The sequence below is a fragment of the Orcinus orca genome, chromosome 11 (genome assembly GCF_937001465.1).
Source record: "Orcinus orca chromosome 11, mOrcOrc1.1, whole genome shotgun sequence".
In the NCBI taxonomy this organism is placed as follows: domain Eukaryota; kingdom Metazoa; phylum Chordata; class Mammalia; order Artiodactyla; family Delphinidae; genus Orcinus; species Orcinus orca.
Window position 1 is genome coordinate 95847293 of NC_064569.1, and position 25738 is coordinate 95873030.

General features: G+C 45.7%; 1 protein-coding gene across 1 annotated transcript in view; it reads left to right on the forward strand.

Moving 5' to 3' along the window:
* Positions 1–25738, forward strand: part of MEI1 (meiotic double-stranded break formation protein 1) — a 65248-nt gene that overhangs the window by 37780 nt on the left and 1730 nt on the right. The window contains exons 20-30 of the mRNA XM_004279538.4: positions 3568–3843; positions 8117–8282; positions 9403–9507; positions 14204–14314; positions 14586–14746; positions 17329–17410; positions 17596–17771; positions 23025–23106; positions 23708–23814; positions 24736–24867; positions 25058–25170. Coding sequence (XP_004279586.1) covers positions 3568–3843; positions 8117–8282; positions 9403–9507; positions 14204–14314; positions 14586–14746; positions 17329–17410; positions 17596–17771; positions 23025–23106; positions 23708–23814; positions 24736–24867; positions 25058–25170 — 1511 coding nt within the window. The remainder of the gene's footprint in view (positions 1–3567; positions 3844–8116; positions 8283–9402; positions 9508–14203; positions 14315–14585; positions 14747–17328; positions 17411–17595; positions 17772–23024; positions 23107–23707; positions 23815–24735; positions 24868–25057; positions 25171–25738) is intronic.

The window sequence follows — 25738 nt, forward strand, 5'->3', positions numbered from 1 at the left end:
GCTGAGGCAGGTAGAGGAGATTAGAAGGAGGAAGTAAGAGAATTTAGAGGCCAAGGTTTTTGAACTAGGGAAGTGGGAGTGAAAATAGCCTCCCTTGAGAGACTGTAGGCAAAAGAGGTTTTTGGCAGAGAATCAAAGCAGCAAGGTGAAGGGAATATTCAAAGAGGTACAGGACATAGGGAATTTGCTGATAACTGTGAGTGAGTTCTAGAGGGCACGTGGAAGGGTTGTGGAGCTGTGTAAGAGTGGGAGATGGAATTTAGAGAGGGCATGTCCTGAGCCATATGGGGGTGACCTGAAATTTCTGGGCTTTCTGAGGTGACTGACATAAACGGGGGAAAAGGACACAATAGGAATAGTCCTGATGGCTTCAAGACTAATAATCGTGGCAAGATTGGTTCTTGGGGGCCCTCTCTTCCCATCTACCAGTGGGTGTGGAGACTTAGAAGGTAGTTTATGGAGGAGCTCCAGATTTCCCCCCTTAGGTGTGAATCCATAAATGATATATAACATTGTTTTGCATTTTAAAAATTCTTACATAAATATATAAATGGCAATATACAGTCACAACTTTTTTTCACTTCATTTTTGTTTTTCTATTTTTATTTATTTATCCAGGTTTTTAAAAAAATTGTGGTAAAATACACAAACATAAAATTTACTATCTTAACCATTTTTAGTGTACAGTAATGGTATTGTGTACATTAATATTGTTGTGCAACCATCTCACCACCATCTATCTCCAGAAATCTTTTCATCTTGCAAAACTGAAACTCTATACCCATTAAACAATAACTCCCCTATGTGCATTGACCACTTATCATGTGCCAGGTACCAGGTGCCATGTGGGTCCCTGTCAGGGTTGAGGTGAATCAAACAAACTCCCTGCCCTCAGGGAGCACCAGTTTGGCAAGAGAGACAAAAAGATCTCCTACAAGGCAGGGAACAGCTGCAGTGCTTCCTGGAGCTGGAGGACCATTGAGAGCTACGAAAGCACAAGGGGCAAGAGATTGTGTCCGATTGTGGCATCAGAGAGGCTTTGTGGAAGAGATGGAGGTAGTGAAGGGAGAACTTTCAGGCTGAGAGTAGAGTAAGATTTAAGATACAGAAGTGGGGAGTTACCCAGTCTATCCATTCAAGGAAGGAAGCCTAGTTTAGTGTGGCTTGGCTAGGTCATGTGGGAGAAGGAGTGGAAAGAAGCTGGGAGGTAGACCTAAGTCTTTAATAACATGCTCGAAAAAGAAATTAAGAAAATAATTCCATTTACAGTAGCATTAAGAAATTAAATATACAGGAATAAATTTAACAAAAGAAGTGCAAGGACTTGATCACTGAAACTCACAAAACATTATTGAAAGAATTTAAAGAATACATAACTAAATAGAAAGACAACCTGTGTTCATGAATCAGAAGACTTAATGGCCAGTTATAAGATAAATAAGTGCTGGGGATGTAATGTACATCATGATGACTACAGCTAACAATGTTGTTTTGTATATTTGAAAGTTGCTAAGAAAGTAGATCTTAAAAGTTTTCATCACAAGGAAAAAACTTTTGTAATTATGTGAGGTGATGGATGTTGACTAAACTTATTGTGGTAATCATTTCACAATATATACATTTATCAGATCATTATGTTATACTCCTTAAACTTATACAATGTTATACATCAATTATATCTCAATAAAATTAGGAAAAAAGAAGACAGTAGTGTTCAAATGGCAGTACTCCCCAAATTGATCTATAGATTCAACATAATCTTGATCAAAATCCCTGTTGCCTTCTTTTTTTTTTTTAAGATTTAATTTTATTAATTTTTGGCTGCGTTGGGTCTTCGTTGCTGCACACAGGACTTCTCTAGTTGCAGCAGGCGGATTCTTATCCACTGCGCCACCAGGAGAGTCCCTGCCTTCTCTTTTTTTGTCCAGAAATAGACAAGTTGATCCTAAAATTTATATGGAAATGCAAGGGACCCAAAATAGCCAAAACAATCTTGAAAAAGAAGTACAAGGGCTTTCCTTGTGGTGCAGTGGTTAAGAATCCGCCTGCCAATGCAGGGGACACGGGTTTGAGCCCTGGTCCGGGAAGATCCCACATGCCACAGAGCATCTAAGCCCGTGTGCCACAACTACTGAGCCTGCACTCTAGAGCCCGTGCGCCACAACTGGTGAGCCCGCGTGCCACAACTACTGAAGCCCGTGCACCTAGAGCCCATGCTCTGTGACAAGAGAAGCCACTGCAGTGAGAAGCCCGTGCACCGCAACGAGGAGTAGCCCCCACTTGCCTCAACTAGAGAAAGCCCGCGTGCAGCAACGAAGACCCAACACAGCCAAAAAAATTAATAAATTTAAAAAAAAAGCACAAGGTTGGAGGACTCACACTTCTTAATTTAAACTTACTACAAAAATAGAGTAATCAAGACAGTGTGGTTCTGGTATATGTCTAGCATAGACAACCAGATCAATGGAACAGAACTAAGAGTCCAAAAATAAACCCATATTTTATTTTATTTATTTATTTTTTTGCGGTACGCGGGCCTCTCACTGTTGTGGCCTCTCCCGTTGCGGAGCACAGGCTCCGGACGCTCAGGCTCAGTGGCCATGGCTCACGGGCCCAGCCGCTCTGCGGCATGTGGGATCTTCCTGGACCGGGGCACAAACCCGTGTCCCCTGCATCAGCAGGCGGACTCTCAACCACTGCGCCACCAGGGAAGCTGAAACCCATATGTTTTTAAAAGGATGCCAAGACAATTCAGTGGGGAACAAATAGCCTTTTTTTTTTTTTAAGAATAGCCTTTTTAATAAATGATGTTGGGACAGGTGGATATCCACAAGCAACAGAATGAATTTGGACCCTTACCTCATACCGTACACAAAAAATAAATCAAAATAGATCAAAGACCCAAATGAAGAGTGAAAACTATAAAATTCTTAAAATAACATGTTAAGGAATTTGAGCTTTGTAATATGTACAATGGGAAGAGATAGGTTTTTGAGGGTTAATAAATGATTCAGAACACCTGCCCTTTGCTTTCTCTGTGCCAGGTCTTAGGCCAAGTGCACAGATCAATCTGCCGCAGTCCCTGCCCTCAAGCATCTCAAGTCTAGTGTGGGAGGTGGACAAGTACACGCTGACAATTATGATACACTGTGGTATCATTATAGAGCTGGGTTTCTCAGCCATGGCACTACTAACATTTTGCACAGTCTAACTCTTTTCTGTGGGAGGCTGTCCTGTGCATTGTAGGATATTTAGTGGGATCCTGCTCTCTCCTACTAGATGCCAGTAGCACTCTCCCAATCAAGACAATCAAAAATGTCTGTAAACATTTTAAAATGTCCCCTGAGGAGCAAAATCACCCCCAGTTGAGGACCATTGTTATAAGGTAAGCACAGTGAGGTTTTCTTTTCTCTAGAGGGTGCTGGGATGAGCCAGTGTAGATATCCTGGAGCACTGAGAAGCCAGTACATTTTTCCCGCTACGTCTTGGCTGTCTGTGTTTGTTGGGGATTGGGGTCTCTTGAGTCCTCTGCAAGGTGTATTTAGCCCCTTTCTTCTTTGCCTCCAGGCTGTGGTTGGCGCCATCAGAAAATTACTAGAGGGCATCCCGGACCTGCACCTAGTGTACACCCACCACCCCCTCCTGCTCAGGTTATTCCTGTTGTATCCAGAGCTGATGAGTAGGTTTGGGCACCGTGTCCTGGAACTTTGGTTCTCCTGGGAAGAGAGCATCTGTGAGGAGCTGGATGATGTCGCCTCTGCTGGGCAGCCCACCCTTCCCGCCAGCTTAGCAGCCCTGTTTCATGTGCTCAGAAGCAGCCCCAGCACCCTGCTCATTTTGCTGGTAGGTGACCACTTGCTCATTTCTACATTCAGAGATGGTGGGCCCTCTCTCTCTGGGAGCTGGTTTATTGAGGTCAGGAGGCACCCGCAGCTGCTTCTGCCTGCCTCTGGACTTATCACTGTTTCCATGTGAGTAGGAGGTGCTTTCGGCTGGCAGGTGCCTGGTTTCTGTAAGTCTATACCCTTTCTTAAGTCTGATGGAGGTCGGCTCACTGAGAGATATGTGCCTCTCTAATCCCCAGGGGATATACCTATGAAATGCTGACCTCAGTCACCATTCCCTCCCGCCTCCCTGTCTTCTCTTAAGCATATTCTGTTAACAAGGGTTTGATGTCATAGGGGAGCCCTGGGGCACGTAGATGAAGATGTATGATAGCAGAGGGACTCAGCCTCTTTTCTACCATAACTCTCAGGATAATGTTACATGTGCAACACCCTCCCTTAGGCATACCCAGAATTTTTTTGTCATGAGTTTATTGCATATTCCATTGCTTTTTTTATGAAGTAAGACATTCCTATAATTCCTATAATTTCTGTCAGGTACATCAGTTAGATAAGTAAGCCGCCTGCTGTCTGGAGTTTCTAACACACTGACTTTAATTCCATCTTTTTTTCCTCATTATTATAGAGATGACTGCTATAATTTATATATATATATTAAAAAGGAAATTTTTTACACATTTGACAATTTGTATTTAGTGACCAGTTACTAGTTTTAGGTCCCAAACTGAGCACACTAGCATATGAGACACTCTTTTTAGAACCCCTGCCTTCAATGCCAGTTACTTGGCTCCCCACCCCTTAGTCCTGGAAGAATGACATAGCCCTTTAGAGAAGAGTGGGTGTTCCTTTGATATTCTTATCATCAACAAACACGATTCCCTGACTTTATTGGAGTGACTGTGGTGGAAATAACACCTGCATATTATATATCTCACATCCTTAGGTACCTACATCTGTCTGTATTCACATTCTCATGTACACACTCCCCACTCAGACTTAAATCTTCACCTTTTTCCCTGAGATCTGTCGTCTTGTGAAATCACACACGTGTTGGCTTGATAGGGGCCACATTCATGCTTTGGCTCAAATTCTTCCTTGGAGGAGGAAGAAAAGAGAAGAAGGAACGGGTTAAAAATAAACCATTAGTGCATAGGGAAAGAAGAAAAGATGGGATGCCAGGCAGAGTAGCAATGGACAGAGCTAAGATACTGGATTTTCTTTGCCAGGTAATGTATTCAGGGTCAATTCCTCACATATAACAGGTACTTATAAATCTTTGCTGACCTATTGAGTTAGGGGTCTGGACAGATCTAAGTGTCTCAAAAAAGAAAAATTCAGATCTTCTGAGAAAGATACTAATCATGGTATCTTATTTTTTTCTTTTTAAACAGATGAAGAAATAGGTTTAGAGAGATTTGTCCAAGGTCACAAGAGCTGAGATTAAAACCCAGACTTTGACTCCCTAATGTTCTTTCCAGTAAACTCAGCTAAATTCAGTGTTTCATCTAATGGGAGAGCTGTTTGTTTGAGCACTAGGGATATAGGGATGAATTTCACCTAGTCCCTGCCCCATGGGCCAGTGAGAGACTCAGACACAACAAACCACTAACAACTGGAAGATGAAGGCTTCTCTGAGCTTCGGTTTCCTCACATGCATAAGGGAGATAACATGGGGATAAATGAAAGAATGTATAGGAACACTTGTGATATGCTATACAGGGTAGACTATCATTCACTGATTATTGACTGACTCTGAACCGGATAATGTTAATCTCACAGAGGCTTATTGAATTGCCAAGGTCATATAGCTAATAAAGATCATGACCATGACTGGAGCCTAAATTAATGAGTTTTTCACTAAATTAGATCCTAGAAACATCAGTGGTAAGAAAAAATAGCAAGGAACAGCTTTGTTGTTTGTTCATGTGTATATAATTCCTACCATTTCTCCCCAGCTTCTAGCCGCAGGAGAGGAAAGAGTCTAAAAATATGTGGTGGTACCAATTTCTGTTTTTGATATGTGTAATTAACAGGTGAAAACAAAGCTGTTAATTGCCACTCTTATCAACGCGTGGTCTTTCATGTAGGTTGTTTATGTGTAAAAAACAGCAGCTCTGTTTGTTCCCTGCTTGGCCACATCCCTCTGGTCGGTCCAGTCCCAGAGAGTTCTGGACAGCTCTGGACAGGAGAGACTGTGGAGTGGGCCATGCTCCACCCAGAGCCTTCCCACTGACCCATATGGTGGGGTGCACTCCTTCCCCTGGCATTCAGCATGGCTGCCAAATGCTAAGTAGCCCCCTTCCTTTTGCACTAACATTTACTAACTCAGGTTTCTAAGGGACCAGCTCTGGCAGTCAGGCAGCTGTGTGCCAGTGAAGGAGCAGGAGTGGGAAACTGGTTTGGCCTTGGGCCCTGTGACCTTGGGCAAATCACACGTCATCTGGGCTTTAGCCTCATACTCTGTAAAGTAAAAAAGGTGGTGGAAATGAACCTCTAGCCCTCTCATTCTGAGATCCTTTCCTTCCAGAGATGTTTTCTGAGTCCCTACAAGGTAACAAAAATGAAGCCAATCTCATCCCTGCCCTTCATTAAATCATAGTGTAGTAGAACTTACAATGCCACTGCTTTTTTGATAGGCAAACTACTTAATCTGTCCCAGTTTGCTCATTTGAAAAATCGGGGTGCACCTACCTGGAAGAGTTATCATGAAGATACAGATAATGTATAAACAAACATACAACTACAGTTTAAACACAGCACAGTACCTGACATTATCAGGCCCTAATTGAGTGATTGCTATTGATAATGTCAACAAAAATTAATCAATAGTCAATCTAAGAAAGAAATGGAAAATTTTATTTGAGCCAACCTGAGGATTATAACCCAGGAGACAGTCTTTCAGAAAGCTCTGAGGGAAATTCCCTGGTGGTCCAGTGGTTAGGACTCTGTGCTTCCACTGCAGGGGGAAAGGGTTCGATCCCTAGTTGGGGAACTAAGGTCCTGCCAGCCACGTGGTGTGGCAAAAAAAAAAAGGAAAGCTCTGAGGACTGTTCTGCCTGTAAGAGGTCAAAGCACAGTGATGTAAGTTTTTGAGACAAATGATGTGTTATTGACAGTTTACACAATCCAGATCTACACGTACAAAGCAAGTAGTGGGTCACAGGTCATCGTGGCTCCTTACAAGATTAGGAAGGAAATTATCCCCTAAGGAGTTGTGCGTTGTGACCCTTGATGAGATTAAGAAAGAATGTTGTCTCCTAAGGAGGTCTGGTTAATGCAGATGCACAGTATACGCCAAAGGGGAGGGAGGAGGCCCAAACGAGTAGAAAAAAAATTTTGTTAATTTTTCTCATCTTGCCATAAAATATGAATTATTTCATCAATATTTTAGTTGTTTCTCTGGCAGCTGCGGAGGTTTTTAAAGAGCCAGGCCCAGACACCCCTGTGCTACCCAGTGATCAGCCCATCTGGATTTGTCTGGCCAGTTGCCCTGTAATCATGTCTCTCTGTGTCAGAAGTTGTCTTCCCTGGAAAGGGAGTCTGTGTGTAACCTTGGTTTCATGACACCCAGCCCTAACTGGCCTGTCCAATGGAATTGGCTTGTTTGAGCTAGAAGGTGCCAGGAGCTATCAGTAGGATAGCCTCTGGTGTGGCTTCTGCTGGCTTTGCCTTTAACATATACTCATTAAAATAACTCTGAAAGCAAATAAAAAGCAATGTTCTTTCCCACCTTCTGAAACCAAGGCCTTTACACCTTGGGGCAGAAATAGCCAGATGCCATGGCAGAGACAGGGCCTGATCTGGTCCTTGCTTCCCTTCCTGTACCCTGAATCTGTCCTAACCCATCCTCTGCCTGCCCTGTGACATCTCCATTCCCCACCCCCTTCTCCCTTAAGGCACCCTCAGGTCCCCTGTTCTGAAATAACCTCTTCTTGACCCTGTAATTCCATTTACAAGAGAGAGGCATCCCGGAAAGTAGAAAGAGCTTTGGGCTTGGAGTTAGGAGACCCGTATTCAAATCCTAATTGTGCCACTTACTAGCTTACATGAAGTTTGGCACATCACATAATCTCTCTGAGCCTTCATTTTCTCCTATTTAGGATAGACTTATTTGACAGGATGATGCATGGTAGATGCTAAGTGAGTGCTTCTTTCCCCAGGTTCTGTGACACCATCATTTGGGACCCTTCCCCAGCTCCTCTCTTATTCACTGTCCACCTGTCCCTAACCATAATGCCCTCTGAGCTCTGGCTTCCTTCTCTCCTGCTCAGGACCTCATCTATTCCAGTCCAGTGGACACAGCCCGCAAGGTACTGATCGTCCTGAGGACCTTTTTGAGGAGGAATGAGGATGTCCAAGTGGGTGGTCTCATCCGAGGCCACTTCCTGCTGATCCTACAGCATCTGCTGGTGGAACATGGGTCCTCCCCATCAGAAGGTCAGTCTGCAGCTGCTGGGGGCATGTATTGACCTGAAGGTCAGACAGAAGTGGCATCTCTGCCCTGATGAGGTCTGCTCTAGGAGAGAGAATCAGAGTTTTCCATGCAAAAGAAAAGTCAGAACAGTGGGGCATCAAACTAAACTTTATCTCCTTCCTCTCATTGGAGAGTGGGTGCTCAACATATTTGGTTTGTGTATGTGGTTTGAGTGTGCTTATGTTTAATGTCTGCATGGGTGAGAGTGTTTGATGTATGCATGCATGTCCCCACCCTGCCCAGCATGTGCTCAGAGCTGTTTGTCACAGGAATGGCAGCCTCCAGTTGGGAAGAAAAAAGGGGTAAATACTGGGGAGGTCAGAGAGGCAGCAGCAGCCAGCAGGGGCTGGGAAGGGGGTGGATCTGTGATGTATTGGAAGCTCCTGGTGAGATCCAAAAGGATGGTTTCTAAATCTGGAATGGGACTCCCTGGAGTCAAGGAAGCTTGATATTTGGTACAGTATGAAGACACTGAAAGACTGGGATTGGTCTGATTACTCTCAGAAAGTTGAATTTTTAAATTTCAAAGCAATTAAGAGGAAGTAGGTAGAGAGCTCACTTGTGGCTCACTTGGTCCAGTTCTGATTGAGGACGGCGGTTTGGAGGTATGTTTAAGGGTATTTAGAAGAGCTGAGTCTTTCTTTTTCAGGGAAGGACAAGCCACAACTAACTAATAATAGTGTTTAAGAGCCATGAGATTTCTTGGAAACACATAGTGGAATGACTGTGAGCACTGGATTGAGATTTGGGTTCAAGTCCTGGCCCTGGCCCTGCTGCTGTGGGGCCTTGGAGATGTCACTCAGCCTCTCTGGGCCTCAGTTTTCTTAACTGCAAAATAGGAATAACAATCCCTACTTCACATGATTTTTAGGATGATTAAGTGAAATAATGAATTCCTGGTACCCAACCCAGAGCTGGCACTCAGTACGTCAGTTGCCCCTCTTCTAAATGAAGAAGGAAAAAGACAGGAAATAGGGGTAAATCCCAACAAACTATTTACCGCTGGTGGGTTGTGGGTGCCTGTCTGACCTTAGGGTGATCTGATGGTCAATCCCCCTGACCAGCTCTCCTTGTTTCTCACAGCCTCGGGGAACCTGCCTTTGCTGCTGAGCCTCCTCTCCTTAGTGCAGCTGAGAAACGAGTCAGAGCAAGAACTGGACAGCATGGCCATGAAGCTTCTTCACCAAGGTGCTCTGGCTGCTTGGGACAGTGCCTGAGGGCCTGGGGCTGGGCGTGCTGTGGGTGTGCTCTCAGTGGTGCTGGCCTTGTTCCTTTCTTCCACCCTTTCATCTTTTTGGAAGAAGCTAGTGGATCAGTCTACTCCTGTGGGCTTTTTTTTTTTTCTTTTTGGAGGAGAGAGAGGCTTATTGCAGGGCCGTGCAAGGAGAACGGGGACTCATGCTCCCAAACCCTGAACTCCCCGAAGGGTTTCAGCAAAGAATTTTTAAAGGCAAGGTGAGGGATGAGGGTTGCAGGGTATGCAATCAGCTCGTGCACAGTTCCCTGATTGGTTGATCTCCTGTGGGCTTCTTGATAAAGGACCTTCCAGAACTTTCTCTGCTCATTCTCTGGTAATGTTTGGAAAATCAAAAAAAAAAAAAAAAAATCATTGTGACAAGCTCCAGAATCAGGAATGCCTGGGTTTGTTCTCAGCTTAGTCATTAATTATGCAACCTTGGGCAGTCACCTTGCCTCTATGAGCATTTGGTTCCTCATAGGTAAAATAATAGTGCATACCTGATTTAGGGTTACAAAAATAACCGTAGATGTAGAATGCCACAGGATGCTTGGCACAGAGTAGGCCTTCATTGGGTACAATCCATGTATCTTCATTTTTCCTGGCACAAACTCAGTTTTCCACTTCACCCCACAGCTGACTCAGGATCTGATGATCCAGTCACAGTTCTTTAGGCCTCTTTTCTACCCATACTTCAAACCTCTCAGGACCTTTTATTGCTCATTAATGCGGTCACTAGTTCATAGGCAGTACCCTCAGGAAGATTTGTTGAAGCAAGGTTGAAATTAATAGGAGAAATGGTGTGTCCTCAGTACCTGTGGACTGTCAGGTGGCCAAAGGTGAGGATGGTTTTTTTCCCTGCCTGGAGCCCAAGGCTTCTCATGAGAAGATCAGTGTCTAGCTCAAAAAGAGCCTCCAGGCCTGACCTGGAGCTGGTCATGGCTGCCTATCTTATCAGGTTAAGGATGATGCTCAGCTGGGAGGGAGGTCTGTGTGTGACAAAAACAGCCATCAAAAGGGCCTCTAGGGAATGGACTTGAGGACACGGGGAGGGGGAGGGTAAGCTGGGACGAAGTGAGAGAGTGGCATGGACATATATACACTACCAAATGTAAAATATATAGCTAGTGGGAAGCAGCCACATAGCACAGGGAGATCAGCTCGGTGCTTTGTGACCACCTAGAGGGGTGGGATAGGGAGGGTGGGAGGAAGATGAAAGAGGGAGGAGATATGGGGATATATGTATATGTATATGTATAGCTGATTCACTTTGTTATAAAACAGAAACTAACACACCATTGTAAACAATTATATCCAGTAAAGATGTTTTAAAAAAAAAAAGCAGTAATCTAAAAAAAAAAAGGGCCTCTAGGGAATTCCCTGGTTGTCCAGTGGTTAGGGCTCTGCACTTCCATTGCAGGGGGCATGGGTTTGATCCCTGGTTGGGGAACTAAGATCCCACAAGCCATATACTGTGGCCAAATAAATAAATAGAAAGGGCCTCTAACAGGGAGAAATAATAGGCTGAAACATACACGTGAAGTGAATATACATTTATGTATAACCCTTGAGTACTTTTATTTGAGAGCATTGAGGGTAGAGGACTGTAGTTCACAGGTGAGGGTATGGTTGGGGGGCCTGCTTGTCTGGTTGACCACAAGCCGAGTAAAGTCAAGTGTGCTGTGGCTGCCAAAAAAGTGAATGGTGGGGCAGACAGCAGAAGCAAGAAGAACTATGGTCCTGCAGCCTGTGGATCAAAAACCACATTCACAGAAAGATAGACAAGATGAAAAGGCAGAGGGCTATGTACCAGATGAAGGAACAAGATAAAACCCCAGAAAAACAACTAAATGAAGTGGAGATAGGCAACCTTCCAGAAAAAGAATTCAGAATAACGATAATGAAGATGATCCAGGACCTCAGAAAAATAATGGAGGCAAAGATCGAGAAGATGCAAGAAATGTTTAACAAAGACCTAGAAGAATTAAAGAACAAACAAACAGAGATGAACAATACAATAACTGAAATGAAAACTACACTAGAAGGAATCAATAGCAGAATAACAGGCAGAAGAACGGATAAGTGACCTGGAAGACAGAATGGTGGAATTCACTGCCAGGGAACAGAATAAAGAAAAAAGAATGAAAAGAAATGAAGACAGCCTAAGAGACCTCAGGGACAACATTAAACTCAACAACATTTGCATTATAGGGGTTTCAGACGGAGAAGAGAGAGAGAAAGGACCCAAGAAAATATTTGAAGAATAGTCGAAAACTTCCCTAACATGGGAAAGGAAATAGCCACCCAAGTCTAGGAAGCACAGAGAGTCCCATACAGCATAAACCCAAGGAGAAACACGCTGAGACACATAGTAATCAAATTGGCAAAAATTAAAGACAAAGAAAAATTATTGAAAGCAGCAAGGGAAGAACGACAAATAACATACAAGGGAACTCCCACAAGGTTAACAGCTGATTTCTCAGCAGAAACTCTACAAGCCAGAAGGGAGTGGCATGATATACTTAATAAAGTGATGAAAGGGAAGAACCTAAAAACAAGATTACTCAACCCAGCAAGGATCTCATTCAGATTTGATGGAGAAACCAAAAGCTTTACAGACAAGCAAAAGCTAAGAGAATTCAGCACCACCAAACCAGCTCTACAACAAATGCTAAAGGAACTTCTCTAACTGGGAAACACAAGGAAGAAAAGGACCTACAAAAACAAACCCAAAACAATTAAGAAAATGGTCATAGGAACATACATATTGATAATTACCTTAAACGTTAATGGATTAAATGCTCCAACCAAAAGACACAGGCTTGCTGAATGGATACAAAAACAAGACCCATCTATATGCTGTCTATAAGAGACCCACTTCAGACCTAGGGACACATACAGACTGAAAGTGAGGGGATGGAAAAAGATATTCCATGCAAATGGAAATCAAAAGAAAGCTGGAGTAGCAATACTCATATCAGATAAAATAGACTTTAAAATAAAGAATGTTACAAGAGACAAGGAAGGACACTACATAATGATCAAGGGATCAATCCAAGAAGAAGACATAACAATTATAAATATATATGCACCCAACATAGCGCCTCAATACATAAGGCAACTGCTAACAGCTGTAAAACAGGAAATCAACAGTAACACAATAATAGTGGGAGACTTTAACACCTCACTTACCCCAATGGACAGATCATCCAAAATGAAAATAAATAAGGAAACAGAAGCTTTAAATGACACAATAGACCAGATAGATTTAATTGATATTTATAGGACATTCCATCCCAAAACAGCAGATTACACTTTCTTCTCAAGTGCACATGGAACACTCTCCAGGATAGATCACATCTTGGGTCACAAATCAAGCCTCAGTAAATTTAAGAAAAGTGAAATCATATCAAGCATCTTTTCTGACCACAACACTATGAGATTAGAAATCAATTACAGGGAAAAAACGTAAAAAACACAAACACATGGAGGCTAGACAATATGTTACTAAATAACCAAGAGATCACTGAAGATATCAAAGAGGAAATCAAAAAATGCCTAGAGACAAATGACAGTGAAAACACTACGATCCAAAACCTATGGGATGCAGCAAAAGCAGTTCTAAGAGGGAAGTTTATAGCTATACAAGCCTACCTAAAGAAACAAGAAAAATCTCAAATAAACAATCTAACTGGGCTTCCCTGGTGGCGCAGTGGTTGAGAGTCCGCCTGCCGATGTGGGGGACATGGGTTCGTGCCCCCCGTCCAGGGAGATCCTACGTGCCGCGGAGCAGCTGGGCCCGTGAGCCATGGCCGCTGAGCCTGCGCGTCCAGAGCCTGTGCTCCGCAATGGGAGAGGCCACAACAGTGAGAGGCCCGCATACCGCAAAAAAAAAAAAAAAAAAAAAAGGAATGGAGACTTAGGTAGGTTTCATATCTAGGATGGTGGGGGGCAGGGGAGCAAGGAGAGGTAATTGCCAAGAGGAAAGGGATGTGCTCTGTAGATGTCTACTCTCCAGCGTAGTAACTGCTCGCTGAGGGCTGGCAGAGCATGAAGAGGCGTTTAATTTTGCCATGAGAGATTAAGGCTTCATGAGGGAGGTGAACTTTGAGCTGAACCTTGATTGCTGAATAGGAGGAAAGTAGTTAGCCAGATGGAGGTGATGTGAGAGAGAGAATACGGCAAGTTTAGGGAACTGCACGTTGACGGTTACAGAGCTCCCCTGTGAAGGTGGTGAGTGCCCTGTTGCTGGAAGAATTCAGAGACTGGATCTTCTTTCTGCTGATGGTGGCAGGTTGGCCTATATGACCTCTGCAGACTCTCCAACCTGGAGTCTGTGCTGGCATGAGCGCTGTCATAGGATGCCTTTTGACCACCTACACTTGTGCAGTCTGTTCTAATGGGCAGCTGTGGGCTGCTTGCCTGATGTTTGTTCAGGTGGAGGGTGTGAACATACCTTCGGGTTTGTCACTGTTTCTTTCCACTGGCCGTAATATCAGGGGTGCTTAGTTTGTGGTTGGTCCCCAAGACTGACATCTGAAATTAGCCAGTTGAGGGCCACTAGCTGTAAGAAGTGTGAGTGCTGGTGTGTGCTAAAGCCATGGAGTGCTGAGCACTGGGGCTCCAGGGCACTCTCATCTCTTGCAGTGAGCAAGCTGTGTGGGAAATGCAGTCCCACTGACACGGACATCCTGCAGCCCTCCTTCAACTTCCTGTATTGGAGCCTTCATCAGACCACGCTGGGCAGTCAGAAAAGAGGTGCTGGGGCCCGGGCTGGCATAGTGAAGAGGAAGGGTGCTGGGCAGTGTCTATGGCCCTTGCTGCCCTCAGTTTTTCCATCTAAAAAAAATTAAAAAGGGGGTGTGTGGCTGGATCGGATGGTCCTAAGGTTCTTTCTGGTTCCAGTAACCTGTGGTTCCGAAATGGAACTTAGAGCCTTAAACTGATCCTTTTGTTCATTCACCATGTGTGTATGAAGCACCCATCGGGTGCTAACTAAACACCGCCTGCCCTGCCCAACCCTCTACAGCTGCTGCAGTGCTCTTGAGCAGCACGGCCCTGATAGAGCTTCTAGAGAAGACGCTGGCCCTCACCTGGGCTGAGGAGGGCTCTCCCAGGACCGAGCTCCTCTGCTCCGCCTGGCTGCTCACTGCCTCCTTCTCTGCCCAGCAGCACGATGGCAATCTGCAGGTTAGTTTCTAACCCCTGTTGCTTTGGGGCATGGGTGGCACTCAAGGAGTGACAAGATCTTGAGTTCTGATCCCAGATCTGTGGCTTAGTAGTTGTGTAACCTTGGCAAGGTATTTAACTCTCTGAGCTTCATTTTCCTTGCCTACAAAACAGGGAAAAAACATTCAAGGCTGTTGTCAAGTTGGTTTACATTAATCCATTTAGCACACATGGATCACCTGCATGCCAGGCTGTATTCTAGGCACAGAGGAATAAAAAATGAATACAGTATATACCCCAGACTTGGGGAACTTGTGTTGTAATCTTTAAGCAAAGCCCTAAAAGGTAAGCAAGACTGTACCCGGCTAAAATAGTGGGGGAAGGGTGCTCCAGGCAAAGAGAATGATATGAACACAGGCCTGAAGCTGCACAAATTTAAGACTTGGTATATATATTTGAAGAGTGGTGAGGTACTGCGTGGCTGGAGTGTAGGGAATGGACTGTCAGACTGGACAAGAAGGCAGAATCCAGCATGTGACCTTGAAGTTGTGGGTGGCAAGCTGTGAGTGCCATACTGTGTAAGCTGTCATGTGACTGTTTGAGAAGGTGATGCAGGGAACAGGAGGGCCATGGACATATCCACAGAGCACCCCGTTTCCTCGCAGCCCCTCCCTCTTGTATGACCTTGTCATCCTAGTGCTCTGCATGAGCTCCTCTGTGGGCTGCTTCACAGTCAGGTGTTTCCTCCCTAAGGCTGGCTGCTCCTAGTGGACAGAAACCATCTCCTAGCCTTTGAGGTATCCTCACACTGTGCCCAGCTCTGTGCCAATCTAATGCCAGGCACACACTCATTTGTGTAGAAGTGAAGTGAGTTTTCAAGTTTGGCCTCTAGGGTTTCAGTAAGCTGTGGCACATCTACGCTATAGCAGATCCTCAGCTAGTTGCCAATGGGGTTGATTTGGGACAGGAACCTCTCCTACTTTCCTATGTGCGGCTATTGGGCCCAACCCTCCCCCTGCAGTCACCTGCCTGGATGGAAGCCTGCACCTTGTTTTTGGTTCTGCCCTGGCCCTCAGCTCATAACTAGCCAATTACGTAACTACCTCTACTCTAAGTTCTCCCCTCTGCCCTAGTTCAGGCCTGATCATTCACCCTCACCACTGATATGGCCTATTCACAATCTTCTGGCCTCCAGCCTCTCCCTTGCTCCACCGCTCCTATCCCTATGGCCACGGTCTGTCCACACTTACCCTCTGCTCACTGTCCTTCAGCAGCCTTTTTGTTCTCCTCATGGCTGCTGAGACCCTTCCTACCAGGCCCCTCTGCAGCCTTACTTTCTGCCATTCTACCCTCCTTTCCTGTCTTCTGACCAAGTGTTTGCTCTTCTCCCAGTCAACTGTGCTCTTTCACATCTCAGTACTTTTTCTGTTTGTTTTTGGTTGATTTTTAATAACTATTATTTTTAGGACAGTTTTAGATTTACAAAAATATTGAGCAGATAGCACAGAGTTCCCATATAACCTCCACACACAGCTTCCTCTGTTTACATCTTAGATTAGTATGGCATCTCCATACCTTTATACAAGTTGGTTCTTCTGCCTGGAACCTGCTAATTCTACCAGCTAACAAGCATTTTTTTTTTTTGGCTGTGTTGGGTCTTTGTTGCTGTGCGCGGGCTTTCTCTAGTTGCAGAGAGCGGGGGCTACTCTTTGTTGTGGTGGCTTCTCTTGTTCTGGAGCACGGGCTCTAGGCGCGCGGGCTTCAGTAGTTGTGGCTCGCAGGCTCTAGAGCGCAGGCTCAGTAGTTGTGGTGCACGGGCTTAGTTGCTCCATGGCATGTGGGATATTCCCATACCAGGGCTCGAACTCGTGTCCCCTGCATTGATAGGTGGATTCTTAACCACTGCGCCACAAGGGAAGCCCTAACAAGCATTTTTGAGGAATTGCTTTGTGCCAAGCACTTGTAGATCCAAGTAGAGGAAAAGCTGCCTTCAGGCAGCGTATGTTCTGGGTAAGGAGAGCAGAGCAGACTCACAGCTTTGAACCTGTCACCCAAACTAACCCCTCAGTATGGTCATTGCTTTGACATTAAGGAGCATATTCACGATGCTGGTCCTCAGCTCTTCTTCACGATAGCTCTGGAGAGAGTAAAAGCAGGGGCACTGTTCCCTTTTCATAGGTGAAGGAAGTAAGGCAGGCTGAGAGAGGTGCAGTGTGGTGACTTGCCCACGGCCATACAGCTGGCAAGTGGCAGAGCCAGGATTTTGATTCCGGGCCATTGGACTCCAGATCTGAGTTAGGTGGTTGGTGGGCTGAAGAGGAGACTGACCCACAGCTAAGGCTGGGGAAGACTCCCTGGTGCAGGAGCTCTCTGAGGATGGGGGACACTTGGGAGAAGCAGGGTTCTCCAGGTCTGGGCTTGATTTTCCTCCTCAAGCTCCTGAATCCAGGATCGGTGAGGCTCACAAGACTCTGTGCAGCCTCCTCTGTCCTTCTGGATGCAGCGGGTATGTGTAGGGGGGGTAAAAGAGATATTGTAGCAGGTGGTTTTCTGCCCAAGCTCCCAGAATGTGGGGGTTATCCCTTTACCCTCTGCCCTGCCAGGTTCATCAGACACTGTCTGTGGAACTGGACCAAGTATTGAAGGCCCTCAGCTTTCCGAAGAAAAAGGCTGCGCTGCTCTCAGGTGTGGGACCAAGGGCCTCTAGCAGGAGAAGGAAAACCTTTCCCCTAGATTCTGAGATGAGACCACCCCACCCAGACCAGTCCGCGGTCACCCCTTTATTATCCCCGTGGTCTTCCCCATGACAGCGCTGGTGGGGAGGTGGGGAATGAGGCAAGAACTGGGTTTAAGGAGTTTTCTACTTTCAGCTGCCATCTTACGCTTCCTGCGGACAGCCCTGCAACAAAGCTTCTCCTCTGCCCTGGTTGCTCTGCTGCCCTCAGGGACCCAGCCACCGCCAGCCCCTGAGGACACTGTCCTGGCTCCACTGGGAACATCACAAGTGCTGTCCCTGGTCATCGGACTGCAGAACCTCCTGGTTCAGGTAAGGCCTTTGTGGAGTGGGACCCTGGCAGTGGAGCCTGCTTCTCTCAGGATGACAGCAGAAAGGGGTGGCTGCCTGTCAAGATCCTGGTATTCCCACTAAGGCCTAGAGAGAGGTTTGACTGGTTTTAAAGTTTCAGTGACAGAAATGAAACTCAAATTGTCTCATAACTGAGAAGTCCAGGGGTCAAAACTGGCTTCAGGCACAGCTGGGATCCCAGAGGCTCAGACAGTGTCATCAGAACTCTGTCTCCATCTCTTGGCTCTGCATTTCTCTCTCAGCTTTATTCTCATGGGATTGGTAGGATGACCAGCAGCAGCTCCTGGCTTATGTCCTTCCAGCAGAAAGAAAGTTTCTCTTTCCTCATAGTCCCCAGAATTGAGTCTCATTAGCCTGGCTTGGTAATGTGGCAGTCACTATGCCCAAAACATGGGATGCTCTGATTGACCTGCCTTGGGTGAGTGTCCTCTCCTGGAGGCTGGGGCATATGGTCAGCTCTCCCTAACTCACATGGACTAAACATAAGAGAGGAATGGTTCTGCAAGAGACAACTGTTCTTAGAAGGAGGAGGAATGGATCCTGGACAAGCAAAACAGTAGATGTCCACCTCAGAGGGGTTTGTGCTTTACAGCTTAGAGGATTCTTGGAGATCATAGTTTATCCAGCAGTCACATACTGTGACGGGTGGTGGGGGCATGGAGATCGATCAGATTCCCGCCTTTGAGAAGTTAACAGTTTCAGGGGGCGGCGGATGGTGCCATGTGGATAAGAGGTGCTAACACAGAGTGGGCAGTGCTGGGTTGAAGGGAAGCACTGCACAGTGGGGGCACAGGACGTACATTACAGGCTGGTGTAGGGTGACTGTGAGGCTGGCTGTCAGAGAAGACTTTCTGGGGGAGGTGCTTGAGCTGGGCTGGAAATATCAAGTGACTTGTCCTAGGTCCCCGAGGGTAGGGGGCATCAGAGATGGGATTGATCTTGATGGCAGCACAATTTCATCCTCTGATATGGACTCATTCCCTGTCCTTGGCCCTCTGGCCCGTTCCCACCCATGATTCCCTGAGACCTTCTCTTTCAAGGAGCTTATTGTCTGTTATTTTCAAATATGAGCTGGTCACTGTAGGGTGACCAAGGCCCCAGATGTTTATGCTGTTTTAGTTAGACTTGGACTCTCTTTTCCTGCTCCTTAAAGCTTGCCCAAGACCGATGGTTACAGATCCACGTGGTCTGGTCTGATGGCAAGTCATCATGGGCAAGAAGAGGGAGGTGGGGGCAGCCAGCAAACAAGTGAGAGGAGTTGCAGAGACTTCCTCGGGGGGAGGGGCGGGGCCTTGATATGAGTGGTCTCCGCTGGCCGCCAGATAATGACAGACATATTTGATATGGCTGTTGATTGTGGGAGATTATGTTCAAGGATTGATCCCCACTGGGCCTGTGCACAGGTTGGGGGAAATGGGGAAATGTGAGGATGTAGAGAAGGCTCCTGAAGTGGGCGCTGTGCGGATGCCGTGTCTTGTCCTGCCAGCACATCTATTCAAAGGCTCTGTGCTCTTCATGGATCAGACCTCTATCACGTATAGCACTTATCTCTCTCTGTTGTGAGTTCCCATTTTCATATCGGTCTTCCCTAGGCTGTGAGCTCCTCAGAGGAAGGGACTGTGTCTGGTTAATCTTTGTGTCTCCTTCCCCTTGTGGGTTCAAATCCAGTTGGGAAATCACGAATCAAATGAGAACCAAAGCATCAGCTTTATTGCTGACAAACACCATAGTAGAATGTAGCTGGGACTTAAGGTCAGAACGCGCTTTTTTTTAGTCTGAGATTTTTCAAACATACAGCAAAGACGAAAGAATTTTACAGTGAACACTCATATACCCACCATGTACATTCTTCCATTAACATTTTACTATGCTTGCTTTATCATATCTTATCCAAAAGGATTTTTTAACTACCCTCCTTCCCTTGGGCCAGACCGGGAGCCCATAGGCAGGTAAATTGTGTTTGCATTTCCATAATGTCCATGTTGGACACTTAGCCAGCTGGCCAAGATCTTAAGAGTCTGAGTTCCTGGGAGCATGACCTTTAATACCTTAGTCCTGCCCTGATGGCTCAGTAGGTGTTAAGCTAGCATCTCACTTGTTAGATAAATCTCTCGTTGGGTGAGGAGAAGCCAGTTAGAGGTGGGAGGAAGGGCAAATGCTTTCTCTCCAATGTTTCTGAAAGGGCTGAAGTTCCTGTTTTAATATTCAAAACAGAGAGTGGGAAAATGATTCCCTTATACTCAATACCCAGCATAAAGCCTCCCACAGAATTGGCATTCAGTAATGTTTGTTGAATGAGTGAATGAGAACGCAGAAATGAATATGATGCCGTTTCAGCCATTTAAGCACTCATAGATTGTAGGAAACACAAGAAATTATAATTAATGGCAAAATGACCTATTATTTGAATCAAGGAAGGCTCCACAGGAGAGGGTGCTTTTGAACTGGCTAATCTTGGGTACCTGGGAAAAGGGTGGAAGTGCCCACTGGTTAAGAGTTAGTTTTAGATTAGAGAAGGAGAAAGGGCACAAGGCCTAGGATTTGTTTCTAGACCTGCCACCTACCACTCAGGTGTCCTCAGGTCAAGTATTTTCTCTCTGGGCCTCAGTTTTCTCAGCTGTAAAATGAGGTTAGTGAATTAGCTCAACCACTTCAAACTGTAGGTCTTAAAGACCTTACGGATCCTGTGAAGGAGACTTAGGGGTTGTTAAAGAGCGACAGTGTTTCCCCTATTATACGTTTCACTAAGATATTCACCATTTTTAAAAAATATATAACAGAATTATTTTAGTATAGGATCTTAGTAGAATTTTAAACAGTGGGAAGAATATTTATCCTATGATTTACCTGTATAGTATAAATACATAAATAAACAAGTCATTGCCTGGGATTAATTTCCAACTGATTTTTTTTTTTCCTTCAGTATAGTCACCATTTTTTGAGTGTTAACTCTGTGCCAAGCACTGGTTAAACCCTCTGTATGCATTGCTCATCTTACCCTCTTGGCAGCCCAAGTAATCCTTTTATCCCCACTTAGCAAAATCAAGTAACCTTGGCCAGGATCACACAAGATGTTAAGTGACCAAGCAAGGCTTCAAACCCAAGTCTGCCCCATATCTTAACCTCCAGGTTGCTGCCTTCCAAAAAATAGCATGAGGAGAGCATAGGATTTTTGTTGGTGGTGTTAGTTTGTCTTTACATTTTAAAAAATCAGTTTTATTGAGATATAACTTACATGCAATAAAATTCACTGATTTTTAAATGTACAACTAGATGAGTTTTGACAAACATATACAGTTTTGTAAACACCACCACAATCCTGGTATAGATTTCCATCACCACAAAAAGTTCCCTTGGACCCCTGTTTATTCAGTCCCCTCTCCCCATCCCTGACCCTTGGCAAACACAGATCTGCTTTCTGGCACTACAGTTTTACCATTTCTAGAATTCCACATAAATAAAATCATACAGTATGTGGTCTTATGTGTCTATCTTCTTTCACTTAGCTTAATGCTTTTGAGATTCATTTATATTGTGTTATCAGTACTTCATTTCTTTTTATTGGTGAGTAGTAGCCCCTTATGTGGCTATTCCACAATTTGTTGATCCACTCACCTACCGACAGATATTTGGGACTTAAAGATTTTTGGCTATCATGAATAAAGACTGGAGTACAAGTCTTTGTGAATATCCATTTTTATTTCTCTTGGATAAATACCTAGGAGTGGGATTGGTGGGTCAAATGACATATTAGTTTTCTATTGCTGTGTAACTACATATCACAAATGTAATGGCTTAACACAACACCCATTTATTATCTGACAGTTCTCTACGTCAGAAGTCTGGGTGGGCTCGACCAGGTTCATTGCTTAGGGTCTCACAAAGCTGAAATCAAGGTATTGGTCAGGCTGGGTGCTTATTTGGGAGAGCTGGGAAAGAATCCACTTCATCCTCCTGTTGGGGGTGGGTGGGTCTTTCAGCTCTTTAAGGCTACACACATTTTTTCTCACACAGCCCCTCCATCTTCAAACCAGCAACGCATGTTGAGTCCTTCTCACACTTCTGGACTCTCTGGTTCTTTTTCTGCTACCAGCCAGAGAAAACTCTGCTTTTAAAGGACTGGTGTAATTAGATTTGGCCCACCCAAACAATCTCCCTTTTGCCATGTAATGTAACCTAATCACAGGAATAACATCTGGGAGCAAAGGTCATGGGACCATCTTAAAATTCTGCCTACCACATATGGTAAGTGTATGTTTAACTTTATAAGAAACCATCAGACTGGGACTTCCCTGGTGGCACAGTGGTTGGGACTCCTCCTGTCAATGCAGGGGGCATGGGTTCGATCCTTGGTCTGGGAAGAACCACATGCCACGGAGCAACAGAGCCTGTCACCACAGCTGCTGAGCCTGAGCTCTAGAGCCCATGAGCCACAACTACTGAGCCTGCGTGCCACAACTACTGAAGCCTGCGCGCCTAGAGCCCGTGCTCCGTAATAAGAGAAGCCACCACAATGAGAAGCCTGCGCACCACAATGAGGAGTGGCCCCTGCTCGCCGCAACTGGAGAAAGCCCGTGTGCAGCAACGACAACCGAACACAGCCAAATAAATAAATTAATTAAAAAAAAAAAAGCCATCAGACTGCCATTAGTGGCTGCACCATTTTTGCTTCCCATCAGGAGTGCATGAGAGTTCCAGTTGCTTCACATTCTTGCCAACACTTGGTACTGTCAGTCAGTTTTAGCTGTTGATGAGTGTGTAGTGGTATCTCAAGGTGGTTTTAATTTGCATCTCCCTAACCCTAAGTTCTTTTCTTATGCTTATTAGAGCATAAAATTTTGTTTGATGAAAGGTTCTGCTGCTTTACAAAAAGATTTACATGCATTGGCTTAGATAAACTGTGTGACTCTTACAGAATCTGTAATCTGTGAATCTCTTAATGGGGCCCAGGGCCCATCCTTTTCTGAAGCAAAACAGTCTCTCAAATGTAGGTAAATCATCAGTATAAGCACCGTGCTTTGTGTGTGTGGGTGAGAGATGAAACCAACAAACATTTCTTGATTATCTACAGAGCCACAATCCCAAATCTGAAATTCTGAAATCTAAATTGTTTTGAAAACCAAATGTTTTTTTCTTGGTTGGCACCAAAATCCACTGGTAGCAAAACTGGATGTGAACTTCTGTGGGGTTTTTGTTTTTGTTGTTTTCTTGCAGAAGGACCCTCTGCTGTCCCACGCTTGTGTAGGCTGCCTGGAGGCCTTGCTTGACTACCTGCATGCCCGGAGTCCAGACGTCGGTAGAAACCCTCCCCATTCTCTGATGTTCCCATGGGGGAGATTGGACGGGGCCAGCACCTGCCACCCTCCCAGCCCAGACTCCCATCCTCTGTTCTATGATTCACACTCATTTTTTTTGGCCGAGCCATGTGGCTTGCAGGATATCAGTTCCCCAACCAGGGATTGAACCCAGGCCATGGCAGTGAAAGCCCAAAATCCTAACCATTAGGCCACCAGGGAGCTCCCTGATTCACACTCATTTTGTTTAATTCTTTTAACAATACTGCAAGGGCACTGCCATGCCCATCATACAGATGAGGACACCGAGGTTCAGGGAGGTTAAGCAACTTGCCCCAACCAAGGTCACATAGCTCTTAAGTAGCAGAGCTCTTCCTGTTGCCTGCCTCCCACAATAGTGGGATATGTGGTCTCTCTGTGCCAGGCAGCATGGGTGGATAGAAGCCCAGGAGAAAGAAAAGCCCTGGGGTCAGCTTGTCCAATGCCCTGCCTTTGCTGAGCAACCCTTTTTTGAGCCAATAGGAGAAAGTTTTCTTTAGCAATGTTCCAAGGCCTTTGGAAAAGCAGCATTAACAACACACGGTTGACTGGTGTTTCCCATAGCACTCCATGTGGCCTCCCAGCCCTGGAATCGGTTTTTGCTATTTACCCTCCTGGATGCTGGAGAGAATTCCTTCCTCAGAGCTGAGATCTTGAGGCTCATGACCCTGGTAAGTGCAGAAAGGATGGTCCTGTGGTCTGAAGAATGCCATCCTCCAAGAAGGTAGAGGGGCTGGATGAGCCTTCACCCTACAAGAAGCCTGCCTAGAGAATTCCTCTGAATGCCCACATCTCCTCTGCCCAGACTACCCAGACATTTTTTCTCATTCACTCATGAAACATTGACCAGGCCTGCCCACCACCTGCCAGATCCTGTGCTAGGTACCAAAGATGTCAGTGAGCCAAATGTTCTTCCTTAAAGGTCCCTCAGTCTAGAGAAGGAGATAGACAAGGAAATTCATAGTTAAAATATGGTTATTAATGGAAGAGTAGAAGATAATGCTAAGTGCCTAGAACATGGCAAGTGCCCACTGAATAAACAAGGCAGCAAGCCTGTGAATGATAGTAAAGTGGATCAATGAATGAATCAATGGTTGGTGCAGGAACCCAGAGGAAAGAGTAATTGCTTCTGCCAGAGCTGTGAGGGAGACGTGAGTAAGAATATAGTAAGCACCCAGTTAATGCCTGTATTTCTTTAATGAAATGAAAACATTCAGCAGTGAAGGTAACATTTTAGCTGAGGCTTGAAGGATTAATAGGCAAAGAGAAGGAAAAGTATTGCAGGTACAGTATTGAAGTGAGAACAGCAGATATACGAGAATGTGGTGGTGTGTCTGGGTAACCACACATAGTCTAGTGTTAGGGGCAGGGTAGGAGTGGCAGGACTGAAGGGGTCAGCAGAGCAAACTCTCAGGGTCTTGCAATCCTCCTCATTACCTCACTCTCCTGTGACACAACCCCACCCCTGCCTACCAACACTGAGCTCTTGAAGGCAGAGTTCTGTGGGCTTCAGATCCATGCCCCCAGCCCAGTGCTGTGAATGAAGGAGATGCCGAATCACTACATGTTTGGGCCTTCTCTCCCTGGGCCAGTTTGTGCGGTTCCGGAGCAGCAGCATCCTCTCTCGTGAAGAGGTGGGCCATGTTCTGCAAGGCGCAGCTTTGGCTGACCTCTCTACCCTCTCCAGCACCACACTCCAGGCTCTGCGTGGCTTCTTTCTGCAGGTGGGTGGAAAGGGGATGCTATTTAGCCACTGTGAGGCCAGACCCTCTGTATCATCTTCCCTGTGGAGGTGGGGAGCTCTAGCCACAGCAGCCAATGGGAGGTCAGGAGTGCAGGGGGTGGAGGGTAGAGAGGGCCTCTATGGAGTGGGCACTGAGAAAGCCTGTCTTCCCTACCCTCTTCTCCCTACAGGTCCAGAGCATGGGCCTCCTGGCTGATCATAGCATGGCCCAGACCCTGCAGGCCTCCTTGGAGGGTCTTTCCCCCAGGGCCTCCACGGCCCAGCCGCCCCTACAGGACATGATGTATCCTTTCTTGCATCTGGGAGCTTTGGCCTGAGCACGGTCACCCAGGTATGGGAAGCTATAACGTCATGCTTCAGGACAGAGAGTTGCACTGTCTACAGCCCTGTCTTCTATGGCAAGCAGGGGTGAGCGAGAAGAATTAACAGTGGTAGCAATGACAATGACTTGCTCTGTTTATTAAGTTCCTACCGAGGTCCAGTCATGTTACATGCACTGTATCTAATCCTCACAGTAGCTACGAGTGTTAACACAGTTGTAACTTAGCTCAGAGAGGTTAAATGGCGTGCCCAGAATCACACAGTGATAGCATCAGGATCTGACCCCAGACATGACCATCTCCAAAGTCATATCACCAGACTCAGAAGGGAGCTAGTCCTTCCCCAGGAGCTTTGGAGAAAGTTGCCCAAGCCCGGTTGGCATAGATGCTGCCCTAAGCACAACACGGTGGGCAAGGGTGCTGGGTGACTGGCACATCCCTGAGAAAGCCTGGGGCTGTGGGCAGTGCTCACTGGCCCTCTGAGGGGTTGTTGGGGTGCTCCAGAGACCCTGTGGTCTGGAGGTGTGTGTG